At 39.9% G+C, this 14303-nt stretch overlaps 1 protein-coding gene across 4 annotated transcripts in view; it reads right to left on the bottom strand.

The window, feature by feature from the left end:
* Positions 1-7620: 7620 nt before the first annotated feature.
* PTBP1 (polypyrimidine tract binding protein 1) overlaps positions 7621-14303 on the bottom strand; it is a 31769-nt gene continuing 25086 nt past the window's right edge. For all 4 annotated transcript variants that reach the window (XM_036749952.1, XM_036749925.1, XM_036750029.1 and 1 more), the window contains 5 exons: positions 13449-13482; positions 12875-12967; positions 12302-12518; positions 11232-11309; positions 7621-10732 (listed from right to left, as the gene is read on the bottom strand). In XM_036749952.1, coding sequence (XP_036605847.1) covers positions 10600-10732; positions 11232-11309; positions 12302-12518; positions 12875-12967; positions 13449-13482 — 555 coding nt within the window. In that variant the 3' untranslated portion in view covers positions 7621-10599. The remainder of the gene's footprint in view (positions 10733-11231; positions 11310-12301; positions 12519-12874; positions 12968-13448; positions 13483-14303) is intronic.

The raw sequence follows: 14303 nt of genomic DNA on the forward strand, positions 1-14303 counted from the left end.
GGCAAGAAGGACCACTCTTTGTGTGAGATGGGTGAAGGAGGAAAGAGTGGTAGAAGGCATCTGAGAAATGAGATGAATAGGGGAGAAACTGGAGCCCATGGCAAATGACCTCAATTGTTTCTGTAAAAAAAAGAGATTTTTGTATCTAGGGAAAAATAAAGTAAAAAGCACACAGCAGAGAACAAAAGAAAACCTACAAGGAAGCAAAGCTGGGTAGCTTTGAAAACAATGTCTAATATTTATTATATGGGTTTTCTTGAAATGGGAGTTTGTTTTATATTGAATCCACTCTTGTGTTCTCCTGTAAATTTACCCCCCCAAAAAATGTGGCAAGGTTCTCAACTGAGAGAGTTGGGGATGGGGGAGCCATGGGAGTTTTGAAGAGGGATGAAAAACTGCTGTGGAGAATGGGATAGTGAGTCAATTAGGAAGGTCAGAATGTAGAAGTGTTTTTAGGAAGGGGTGAGAGACGTGGAGACAATGAACAAAAACGATTTTTCCCCAAGATTTTGACTAACAAAGGGAGGAGAGATAAAGATGAAAACCATCTGAAATGAGAGATCTATTGAGGAATTTTTTTTTTTATTTTATTATCTCCTTAGCTGCTTGACCTTTTCTTTCTGCTGACAAACATGACCAAATCTTCCCCATCTTTAAAAAAATTCCTCAATAGATCTCTTTCATTCTTTGGATACTGCAATTTATACTTCACATAGCCTCCATGAAATTTATAGTCTTATAGAGTTGTTTGGGGTGAAACTAAGAGATTAAGAGACTTGCCCAGGGTCACACAGACAAGATCAAGGAAATATCTACAACCAAAAAAATGTGGGAATTTGTTTCTTTGACAAAGAAGCTTGAGGTCTTTAGAAGTACTGTACTGAACAGCTCTCCAACCTGCTTTGCTCTTCCTGTTCATTTCTAAGACTCGTTCACTATCTAGTTCACAGCCCTTCCCTGGTGTCTGTCCCAAACATACGTATGAAAGGGATCTGGGCTGTTCATTCAATTGCATATCATGGTCTGTATGATGGACATTCTTCATTTATTTGGTTTTTTTCCAGTGTGGATAGTTAAGATTGAATGAGTTCTTGAGAAATTATGGAGAAATTAGGAGGCTCAGCCATGTTCCAGGGCTTTATGCCATCGGCACAATGTCATCCACAAAAGGAGAATGTGAAGGAGCTTGTCTCTGGAAATCCCTTCCACGTTTGGACTCTGAACTTCCTCTATGAATTGTGTGAACACTCTTGGCAAGTTTGTTTCCCTATTTCATACCTTGCTTATTGTTATTAATCAGAGAGTTGTTGAACAATATTATCTCCATTATTAAACATCTTTCAAAGAACCCTGTATGATTTTCATGTATACCCACATATTTCAAAGAATCCTGTATGATTTTCATGTATACCCAGTAGATACCTGGTGGGATAAGAGATAAGGTGACATTTTGGTCTTGTAACAGGACATTAGAAATAAGGTCCAGTGGCAGACAGAATAGTCAACATCCCCCTCATCTTCTGGAATTTTGCCTTGAACAAAAGACTGGCAGAAAGATAACTTCCTTCCCACCCTGAAGGAGATATGAGGCAGAGAACCAGGAAAGTGGACAAGTATGAGAAAAAAAAAAGTGCATAGGAGGAATCAGCCCAAACAAACAGCTTGGTTGGAGAGCAATCACCATGGAAGCAGAAACAGAGATATAGCAATGAGGTTGCCAACACCAAACTCCAAGGCCACAAGGCATGTTTGGGCAAATCCTGTTTTTGCAGGGCTCACTCAGGGGCAGACCCAAGGCTGGTGGCTCATCCCTCCTCCCTCCCCTCTTCTCTTTGGCATCTCCTTTCCTTGAAGAGAATGTACCTGTTTCCTAAATTTCCTGTTTATTGAATTTGTTTGCTTTTTAAGCTTTTCTGTTTACTTTTTCTTTAAGTATAATAAAGGTAGTTAACCATTACATTTCTAGTTACTAGGCCATATCACTGCACAATTGTGGCAGAGAGAGACAATAAAACTTCCCTCCCTGGGACAGAAGAGATTTAAAACTGTGGCATTTGCTTGGAGCCCTATCGCCCTCGTTGAAGATACAGAGCAAACAAAAGAGAAGTATATTTCATTTGTTTTTGCTTTAAACTTCAGAGGTCAGAGACAGAATCTTGGACTTAGCTCTTTCTAGGCAAATGTATCAGGTTTGTTTGTTTTTTTTTTTTTTTGGCTTAGACTATGACAATTTGGTTAACAACACTAGAAAGCCAGACATTGACTACTTCCTTTTCCAAAGAGTGTTTGAATGTAAAATTCAGCAACAGTATAACTGACAGTATGGTGTCTGTACATATTGCTAAGACCCTCAATAAAAAAAAAAGGTTTTGCTAAGAAATCTTAGTCCTCATGGAACATATAAGTTAGCAGACTGATGGAAAGCTATCCCATAACTAGTTTTAGAGAGAGTGAACAACTTCCACATTTACAAAATAATCCCCTTTATGTCTTTAGACAATAAACTGTAACCACTTATTGTCCATAGGTGAATTACTTGGCCTTTTGTCAATTCTAATTATGCAGCCTTTCTTTGACACACTTGATCACTCTTTCCTCCCTGGTACTCTCATCTCTACATTTTCAGGATATCACTCTCTTGGTTCCCCTCCTACCTCTCTGACCATTCTTCTTTGTTCTCCTTTGCTGGACCCTCATCCAGGTCATGCCCACTTACCACAAGTGTCCCACAGGACTCTTTCCTGGTACCCCTCTCCCTCTATGCTACTTGGCAAACTCATGAGCTCCCATAGATTTATCATCTTTATGTTGATGATTCTCAAATCTACCTGTCCTGCCCCAAACTTTCTGCTGACTTCCAGTCTCACATCTCCAACTGCTTTTCAGACATCTCAAAATGGATATCCAGTAGACATCTTTAACTCAACATGTCCAAAACTGAACACATTATTTTTCCCCTAAACCTTCCCCGAGCCCCCCAGGATGGAAACCTGTTTCAAACTCAATTCTCTTCCTTCCTCCTCCACACCCCCATCCAATCTGTTAGCAAGGCCTGTTCATTTCACCTCTGTGGCATCTCTCCAATATGACCCCTTCTCTCCTCTGACACTGCAGCCACTCTAATGCAGACCCTCATCAACTGCTGGGGTGCCTGGCTACCTCAAGTCCATCTTCCACTCAGCCACCAAAATGAATTTCCTAAAGCACAGATTTGACCATATCACCTCCCCCACCCAGTGGATCCCAACCACCTCCACGATAAAATCTTATTTGGCACTCAAAGCCCTTCATAACAGACTCCTCCCCCTGCCTTTCCTGTATTCTAACACTTATAGCTCCTTCCTCTTCAATCCAGTGACACTGGCCTCTTGGCTATTCCTTCAACTTTTAGACACTCCCCTTAATGTGTTGAATATTTTCACTGGCTGTCCCCCACACTTGGAATGCTCCCCTTCCTGTCTTCTGCCTTCCATAAAGTCCCAACCAAAATCCTATCTTGTACAAGGAGGCTTTCCCAACCCTTCTTAATTCTGGTGTCCTCTATTAAAATGATTTCCTATTTATACTGCATGTAGCTTGTTTGTATATAAAAGTTGTTTGCTTGTCCAATAGATTGTGAGCTCCTTGAAGGCAGGGACCATCTTTTGCCTCTTTCTGTATCGCCAGTACCTGGCACACAGTTGGCACTTAATACAAACTTGTTGTCGATCGGTCATATCTGGCTCTGCGTGACCCCTTCTTGGATTTTCTTGGCCAAGACACTGAAATGGTTTGACATTTCCTTCTCATTTGACAGATGAGGAAACTGAGGTTAAGAGGCTTAAGTGACTTGCCGAGGGTCGAACAGCTGTAGTACGTGTCTGAGTTCATATCTGAACCCAGATCTTCCTGATTCCGGGCCAAGCACTCTTGCACCACCCAGCTGCCCATATACACACTTGCTGACTACTCCTAGACAGGGTTCAGACTTATCAACACTTCATTTAACAAAAAGATGACTGCCTCAATCAGACAATTTTAGTCAACATTCATTAAGCAACTATGTACTGAGCTGGCTGCTTAGCTATTCTCAGCAATACGATAACACAAGAAAATTTTGAAGGACTTTCGAGGAAAAATGCTATGCACCTCCAGAGAAATAACTGATAAGAGTCTGAATGCAGATCAAAGCACTTTTCAAACTATTTTTCCTGTTGGTTTTTGGCTTGTATTCTCTTTTGCAACATGGCTAACATGGAAATGTTTTGCAAGACTTGCACATGTATAATCTTTGTCAAAGTACTTGCCTTCTCAAAGGGTGGGGGGGAGGGAATTTAGAATTCAAAAAACTTTTTTAAAGATTTTTTACATGTAATTGAGAAAAAAATAAAAACATTCTTTTTGAAAATAAAGCTGATCACAGAAAAGCTCAGTCTATTGATATTGACCAGACCAGTGTAGCTGGGGAATTTAGAAAAGGAGCAGGTAAGCTAATATTGACATACATAAGTAAATGTCTGCATGTAATTGCATGTTCAATGATGCACATTAATTATTGCTTGTTTTAAATATGCTTATTTAATTTTGTCTACATGAATGAGCTTCAGGGTTAGGCACAAATCATGTATACAATTCTTCTCTTAGTTATGAAGTTTTATCTTCACACGTAAGTTAGCTGTTATTCTGCATATGGGCCTATTGTCATTTAGGGCAGCTAGGTGGCTCATTTGAGCACTGGGCCTAAGATCAGGAAGACCTGAGTTCAAATTCAGCCTCAGATACTGGGTAAGTCACTAAACCTGTTTGCCTTAATTCACTGGAGAAAGAAATGGCAAACTGCTTCAGTATCTTTGCCAAGAAAACCCCAAATTGGGTCCTTCACAACTGAAATGTTTGAACAAAAACTAGAACTGCCTGCTATGCATGTTTGCTTGCATTGTAACACGTGCACAAGTATGTTGCATGATTTAGCCCCACAGTCACTTGAGCAAGTCCATACATTGTTGTCTGAAGAGGACCATGATGACATCAGGGAAATGACGACATGACTTGCAGTTGATCGGAACATTTGTTAAGCACCTACTAAGCGCCAGGTGCTGTGCTGTTGCTAAAAATGCAAGTCTGAAAGAGTGCCTGACCTCAAGAAGCTTATAATCTAACAGAGGAGGATAATGCATAAAGAAATGGTCCCTTTCTTTTGAGGCCCCGGGGCCCATGGTCCTGCCCTCAGAGGGGTAGAAGGTACCGATGTGAGTACCAGGTAGATTTAATCAAAGGCTGTTCTCCACACAGCTGCCAGAACACACCTTTATCCACACACAGGGCCACACTGATCTTCTCCATCTTCAGTAACTCACTTTTGCTAATCAAGGCTGAACTCTTCTGCTGACATTCCAATTTGTGTCTGATTTATTTCTCCCAGTAGAATGGATAACCTGTGGTTTGAGGAAAGAGACCCTTTGTTCCTTTAGTCTTTGAATGCCCAGCACCAGGCACATAGCTATGCAAAAAACTGACATACAATCTTGTTCAGTTCTACACTGGTTTCATTTTTGCTTTGAGTAGGCGCTTGATTTTCTTATTCTCTAGCAAACCTTATTGCTAGCCGACACCCATTCCCCAAACACACTAACTTTGCTCAGAGACCTCCAGATTTAAAATTGGAAGAGACCTGGTTTATTACAACTACCTCTTTTAATCGATATCCTAGGCTCATTTGTCTCAACATTTGCTTAGTGATTTTCCACAATCATGTCAGACCCTATCACCCCTACTGAATAGACTAGAGGGGACCCCATTAACTGACCCTACATACACTCCTCCTTGATACTTAAACCTTAACAAATCAGCCCCTTCCCTTTATCCTAGTACTCATCACTCCTTAAAAGGTCCACATCATACTCGCCTGCTATCGCTGGTACAGCTGCTGGCATACTAAGAATTTGACATGCAGAATTACATATGTAGTTCAAGTGACACAAGTTAATATGCTAAGGCTGGGAATTGAATCTTGGTTTTCTAAACTTAGTAGCCACCTTTTCCAATGCACCTGCCTATAAATTCCTCCTTCGGTCTATTGAATTCCCTCCCAAACTTTACAAGTCCAAGTCAACCACTAGTCTTCTCTTCTGAAAGCCTTTCCTGACTCTTTCAACCCCATAGCATTTTACACTGCTAATCCACTGTTCTGTATTCTAAAGTGACCTGCTCCAATTGTTTCCCACTACAAAAAACTTAATGGGTATTGTTACTGAGACCCCAGTTTCCACATTTAACTTCTCTACCCTTGTGTACCCTGAGTTCTTACTCTTTAGCACCACTACCCACTTAATGCTATTATTCAATCTCTGCTGGGGGTTTGCTGCCTGGGTGACATTGGACAAGTGACTGATTTATGTGGAAATGTGAAATTCATGCCCTCAATGTTCTTTCCATATTAGGAGCCAGGATCTAAGGCTGATGGAAAGAACCCCACTCTGGCTATTATTGGGGGGGGGGGGGTTCCCACAACTAGTGAGGACTGTCTAGAAAATGATGTATTTCACAGGTGGAATTCCAGGATCCAAGAAGAGAAAGGAGAATACATTAGAATACATAAGAATGGAGACTGGGTAAAGATTGGGGGAAAACTGCACAGCCCATTTATACTTTGGGGCAAGTTTTTCTTCTACTCAATGAGTAGCCAGCTCCCACTACCCCCTATTACGACTTCTTCAGGACAAAATGTTGATACTACCGAACTTCTGTAGAGGCTAAGACAGAGCAACGCTGACAGCTTAAGAAAAGAAAAAAGGGCAAGGAAGTGGCTAAATCTGGAGAAAATATCCCCTGTAGCTGTAACTACTGCTTGGTCACCTAGGCAATCCCTAAGACCAAAAGTGCAGATGGGCTGCATGAACACTCAGCTACAGAGACAACCTGCAAGGTTCAGTCTCCAGTAAAACAGCTCCCTTCAAAGGTATTGACTATTAAAGGACCATTTACTATCTTCCCAGATTTTAAGATCTGTCTTGGGTGTCAAAGCAATGCCCACTCCACAGGAACTGCCCTTGAAAATTTCTTTTTAAAAAATTTCAAAGAACATTCATTAACATCTCTAATATGAAGCTCCAGAACAAAAATATAAACAAGCATAAAATACATTCCAGACATGGAAGGGAAGGGAGGGGACTCTGAAGACTGACTCACTGATTATCAGAAATAGTGTGACTAGTACCCAAGCCAGACTGGTCATCTGATACCAGATCCAGAATTCTTTCTCCCAAATCACACTGTGCTGCTAATGTGTTAGTTTATTTTAAACACTTTAAGACACACATTATGAAGCTGAGAAGTGTTAGATGGACAGGTCGGTTAAAAATCCACTCATTTCTTGACTCTGAGCCTGATGTCATGCAAGGGTGGTACAAAGTTGGTGGCACTCAAGCAGAATCAGAGGCTCAGTAGATGTAGTAAGGGAGGGAGGCAAAAGGACAAATATGTGCATTACTCCCCATGACCATAAAATTGTATGTCAGAAAATAAAAAGTTTTAAAATCCACTAAACTAAACGGGAGGCAGCTGGATTTACATTTAAGAGGAAGAACAGTAGCAAAAAAACAAAACAAAAACAAAAACAGGCACAATAAAAAGATAGGAAAATCAGAAGCAAAGAATACGAAGAAATTTATTGAAGCACAAAGTACAGACTGGCCAATAACTGCTTTCTACAATCCCAACAGTAAATAAGAGCTACAGGAAGGTACAAAGTTTGTTATAAAATAGTTTTAATTCAATTCTTTTCGCATTACAAACATTCTCTGAAACAGGCAATGGAATTTGTTTGTGGTCACCCTCCCCCCACTTTCACAATACTGAACCTGGAATAGCTGTTATCAAAATATACAATACATCTGTTCACCATAAAAAAAACTGGGTTTTGCTGCCCCCTCATGTCTTACAACAGGTATAAAAAAATTATAAATATGTACACCCTTTGTTACTCACATTCTTTACATGCAAACACAGGGATCCAAAAGACAGACCCACAGTCGCCTGGGTGCTGGCCTTGCAACAGATTCACTTGGTATCTGGCAAAAAAATAAAAACCCCTGCCTGCTTGCTGGCTGAGTTATTTTAATGCAAAATCAAAAATCTTACAATAGAGACTAACTTCCTCACTTGCATTCCAACGGAACAGCCAATAGTAAAGCCAAATTAAGTCTGAGAGCTTGTCTCCAGCTGTGCATGTGGGTTCACATGAAATTGCTTGGGGGTGGGGTGGGGGAAAAGCAGGCCAACCAGGAAGGCAAGAGACTTTATCCCAAATAGTTGGGGAGTGGTGATGGGGAATAGGGCAAGCAGTAACAAAACAAACAAACAAAAAACCACAAAACACAAAACTGAAATGCAGATTCCTGCAAAAATCAGTTCCCAAAGGTGACTTGGTTGCTCCTAGAAGCCTTTCAGCTAAACCAGCACAGGGGATTAAGCAACAATTTTTTAAAGGCTGTCACAATAAAATATCACTGCTCTTACAGTAAATTTAGTATCCCACTCCTTCCTACCGGCAAGATGGAAACAGACAACTACTACCCACATATTATGCCAGCAACCCAAGACAAACTCTCACTTAGCTATCACATCCTTCCTTCCAGCACAGTTCACACCCACAGGAGTTTAGGGAGGAACTAAAAAAGGTTAAGACTTCAAACCTTCAGTGCTGGGCCAGCCAAGAGATCATGACTACCAGCACTAAAAGGCAATTAAAAAAAAAACAAAACTTTGGTCCACAATTTGCAGAAAAAAAAACCCTGAAAAATGTATTAAGAGATCTGTTTTGCAAAACAGGTTAAAAGTTAAACAAAGATGTAAGGCAACATTGGATTTTGTGAAAATAGAAGGCAGAACGGTATGGGGAGAAGCAAGGACCATACAGTTAAAAAGGCCACCTGAACATAGTACAAGTTGGCTCAGCCCACTAGATGTACTTATCTGCTGCAGAATTTACAGATGTTTCTTCCCTAAGTTCTGAATCTGAGGGGGTGGGTATTAAAAAAAAAAAAGAGATAGAGAACTTCAGCCTGGGTCCATTCACTCAATCCAACTCTTCAGAAGCCACTGTTGTTTGCTGCTTTGAACATTTATATCTACTTTGCCCAATCTATCTTGAAATCCAATTAGTTTCCCTTTACTGATCAACCTCACAGCAATGACCGCAGCTTGATAAATCAAAACTAAATTCCTGCCCTACAATTTCACTTAATTACCAAAGAATAAAATAAAAGCACAGTATACAAGGGTAATACCACAAGAGTAAATTTAGATTACACTTATACCATTTTTAATCCTCTTCTATAAAAGTTACTTAAACTATCTTTTGCATATAAATGAAAAAAAAAAAGATTAGAATATTTGGTCAACTGGAATATTGCTAGGCACAGATGACAGCAACTGCATCAAAAGTATAATACAAGGATTCAAACAAATGCTGAAGACAAGCAACAGGGACGATGGTAGGAACTACTTGGTTTCAAGAAAGGTCAAACTGGAGTCATAAATATGCCTCAGCTTAACATATCACTAATGGGGGGCTTTACCCTACAAAAGAAATCCCAAGAATCACTAAATGCACCTACAAATTTGGAAAAATTCATGCTGATTCATCTTCAAAAGGGTTCAATCAATGATGAAGAAAGTATAAGAAGCTTGATCAAGTCATAAAAGGCAGGGGGCTCAACTGCTGTCAACACTGGAATAAAAACGTATGACAAGGGAAATTGACTTGCTTAGACCTATTTGCTTGGTCAATGTTTCTAACCAACCCCACTGACTTCTGCTGGAAACAGAACACCGATGGAGGCACATTGGAAAGATACATGATACTATGTAGATTATGAGACAATTCACGGACAGTAGAGACAATGCCCAATATTTTCTTTATCCACTTGGCCAACTTCTCATCTGCTCTGAGCAGAATGAGCTTCTCCTCATCCCCCTTCAATGCTCCAAGCTCAAAAACCTATCTTTCTGCTGATATACCATGGTAGTTCCCTGCTTCCCCACTCTCCCAAAAGAAAAAAAAAGTTTAAGGCACAGGATAGCAGAATCCAGGATTAGGAGCATGATCCTAAAACCCAGGACTGGACAGGTTAGAGGACCCATCCTATACTTTGCAAGATCCTGACTCTCAGGCGACAGAGTGATCACACAGTGGTTTGGGGTCTTTAAAGGCTTGACTGGGTAAAGAAAATTAAAAGGCATCAATGTGAAACCTGATAAACTTGTTAGGATTCTTTTAAGGGCATGGGGAGAAAATTCCCAGAGCAGTTTCCAAAAAAAGCGTAAACTTAACTTGTGATTTTTTCATCATGTAGCTTTTGTACAGTCACCAAGATTGTTATCCCACCACCGCAAGGTTAACAATGTGAATTAGATTTAATTTTTTTAAAAACAGGTAAACTGATTCACTTAAAAAAATAAAATCTCTGGTCTTTTAAGGTCACTTCAGCTGCTTTTAAAGTGGCTTTTTAAAATCTGGAATGATGGAAGTGATCCCAGGTGCTCAGCCTTTTACAGACCAGGCTGAAACCCTGGGGTTCTCGTCAGTCAGGTTCATTCTGTCTCGTGCCTTCCCAAATTTTAAATGGTAGACTTTGAGAAGGACACACGAAGGTGGTGGTTTTCTCCAAGGTCATGGTTATGAAGGTCAATAAGGGACTGAATGGCCTCTTCCACTGAACCCATCTGGATCAGAGCCATCTTCCGGTCCTTTCTGCCAAGACAAAAAAAAAAAATCACAATTGCTTCATTAAATTGTAAAACGTTGGGAAAGTAGTAGATTCTCCTCAGGAACCTGTTTCCTCCTGCATCTAGCAGTGCCTGGGACAGGTGAGCACTTAATTGCCTTGATTCCAACTATGAGAGAGCTTGTGAAAGGTTTTGTTGTTTAGTGGATATCAATCGTAGTTGATTCCTGGTGAACCCATTTGGGGTTTTCTTGGCAAAAATACTGGTATAGTTTGTTATTTCTTTCTCCAGCTAATTTTGCAAATGAGGAAACTAAGACAAGCAGAAGTTAATTGCCCAAGAACACACAGCTCATAAGTATCTGAGTCTGGATCTGACTCCAGGTGCAGCACTCACCCACTGTACTTTCTCTGGGAAGTTATTTTAGGAATTCAAATGGATTACACACAGGTCCCTATTGTGCTTTCCTCTCAATATGCTAATTTCTAATTTGAAAGATATTTGTTTAATATTTGTTTACTTACTGGAAGAACTTGAATCCTTTGACCATTCCACCATTACTTGAGAACAACATCTTAAGGTCTTCTTCAGATATAGAAGGCCTGAAAGTGAAAAAGATGATCTTTTACCATTTGCTACCTTTACTTCATTCCCATCCTCCATCTCGGCAAATACTGAAGAGAGAACTAGACAATCAAATCTCCCTTCCTTGATAGATGGCCAGTTTCTCACTTAACTCCAAGTAAATTACACTTTGGCTGACCTGGTCTCTTAAGCAAGCTCCTCCTTACATAAAATCCATTAACTCCACCCTCACAACCCACCCCTTGTTGCAACAGCTCATGTGTTATCTTGCCCAGGACCTGGGATTATGATGGTACAAACCAAGTCTTCCAATGAGCTCAAACATAACCTTGAAGAGCTGACCCCAGTACTGAAAGATTAACTAACCTGTCCAAGGTTTAAGCAGCCAAGTAGCAGAAGGAACTAGCCCCTTGGCTGCTCACTATTCACTGAGTCATGCAGCTTTTCTTTGGCTCTACTGGGGGAAATGGAGGACTAAAGAGGGGACAGAACCCTTTGCTTTCGTGGCTGCAGACAGTGGTAAATTGAGAATCTCATGCTTTGTTCACCTGGTCAGACACAAGGCCTTAATTCTACTCAAAATTCAAAAGCCCTTCCCCTGCTGGAAGGTGAAAACATTCCCCCACAAAATACGGCTTTAGTAGAAGATCTTTAGTAAGAAGCATGCTTCCAACCAAACTACTTTGATAGCAAGTTCTGAAAGTCATTTCCTAATTTCTACTAAGACTATTCTCACCCAGTAGTAATATAATGGTTGTTTTGTAAATACAATGTCCGTTCCACCACATATAAAATATATTATTATATATATGGTTTTCCCCCCAGAACAGCTTAGATTGATGACTAAATTCAATTTCTGGTGTTCCCATAACTTCCCAAACTGCCCTACCTCCTAGTCTAAATGTTTTGTGAACTGTGGTGTGTAATTCAATTCTATAACCACCTTCCCAACACAAGGCACTGAAATAGACAACTCAAGACATTCCAACAAATGTTGGTGTATACTTACGGTATATTAGAAAGGTGCAGTGTAGCAGATGGAGGGAAGATATTTTGAAAGTTTTTGGAGCCCGGTTTCTTGAAACGGTGGAGGGGTGAGTTTCCATAGTCTTTAGTCAAACCTTGGTCTTCCTGTCCTTCACGGGGAAGTTGAACTGTCTGGTGCTTGGAAAGAGTGATTCTGATTGGCTTCCCATGAAGTTTCTGTCCATTTAGATGACTCATAGCTGAAAAAAGTGAGATAAGAGTAGGTTGTTTGAAGACCTCCCTTTGTTTCCAATATGGAAATGTCATTCAGTATCTTTTGAAGAAAATCACTAAGCTTGGTCTATAACAAAAGACTTCTTTATCTTACTTTACCATCAATTCAAAAATTCAAAGAACAAAATTTAGTCACTACAGTAATTAATGCCCTGAATTAAGTCATTCAAAAAGTCCTCCAATAAGACCACTATAAAATAGAACACCAGGTCTACACTATGCCACATTGGCTAAAAGCAATCCTCCCCTCCTACCCTATAAAAATGGGGTCCATTTCTGAGGGTTTTCCAGATTATGATGACAATGAATGAAGCAGCCTTACCAAGCTGGGCTTGGTTTCCATCTGCCATCTGAACCAAGGCATTCTCTTTCTTATTGAATAAGATCTTCACTCGCTGGACATCACCATAAACGCCTTCAAAAATTCAGGAAACAAGACAATCCTTAGGTAATTAACAGGCTAGCAAAACTTGTTTAATTACAACTTCTATGAATTAGCTCGAAAAGGAAAAATAAAAACCCCAAAAGAAAATCCCATTCACAACATGACGAGTCGTATTTCAACGAACTTTACAAATTTATTCTGCTAGTTGTAGAAACCTCTATGTAGCAGAATTGTAGAATACTGGATTTTAGTAAATTAAAATGTAAGCCTAACTACCAGAACTGTCAATCTAGCATGCTACCGATATACTTCTCTCTTAAAGACATGCAAAGCAGTAAACCATGCACATCTAAGGGATCACAGTAAAATAAACATAAAAGGCAAACTATGATAATATAAATGAAATTATGCATTCAAAATGGCAAACTGCAAACAACTGGACATTTGAGGCATCAAAAGTAATCTCAAATAAATGAAAACAAAGTAATAAAAAGTGTGAATAATAACATACCGAAAAGAATAAAGAGGCATTGGGGTGTAACTCTCTTTAGAGAACAGCAGAGCAAGGCAGCGGAGGGACAGGGGAGAAGGTAAGGAATCGAAGGGGAGAGCGGAGGTTGCACAAATCGTCCACCACGAGGAAGGGCAGTCCCCGCAGGAAATGGCGAAATTGGTTGATGGATGATGAAGTTTTCAAGATGGTTAATATTGAAGGGCAGGTTGGTTTCCGAAGAGCAGGGTTTTTTGGAAGGGGAATTTTTATTGTGTGTTTTGTTTTGTTTTGTTTTGTTTGTTTCAAGCAACAACAGGAAGCAGAAGTACCGTGCAGTCAGTTGGCAAAGAAATTCCGGATCAAGGGTAGGAAAAAAAAATTGGGAAAGGGGAAGGGGAGAAAAGAAAAAAAGTAGCAAAAAACACAGGTCAGTAAATACATAAGGAAATATGTAGTGTTCCATCAGTAAGATATAGAATACTCTATACAATACTTGTTCACAGAAAGTTATTAGGTTTTTCCTAGTGGAACACAATGATAAAGAAAAGTATCTTTACTTGATATACACAGAGGACAAGAAACAATATTGGTGCAGAGTGACTTTCTAAAACGCCAAATTGTTTTTCATAAAAGTGGCCCAAAGCATGACTCCTGCTATAAATTTGGCTTCTTGCGTTTTTTTGATTTTCAAAGAATACTGTTTTAAAACAGTGCTGTAAGATTTTGCATGCACCAACGGCACAATGCAAGCTGAGAAAAACTGGAGTCATAAATTAAGTAGGAAGCACTAGCTTACTCTTCCTTTAGCTCCCCCAGAATTCGATGTTTTAAGCAGGTCACTAGATAAGCAAACTCAGTTCTAAGATGATCCCA

Source organism: Trichosurus vulpecula, chromosome 1, assembly GCF_011100635.1.
Source record: "Trichosurus vulpecula isolate mTriVul1 chromosome 1, mTriVul1.pri, whole genome shotgun sequence".
Classification (NCBI taxonomy): Eukaryota; Metazoa; Chordata; class Mammalia; order Diprotodontia; family Phalangeridae; genus Trichosurus; species Trichosurus vulpecula.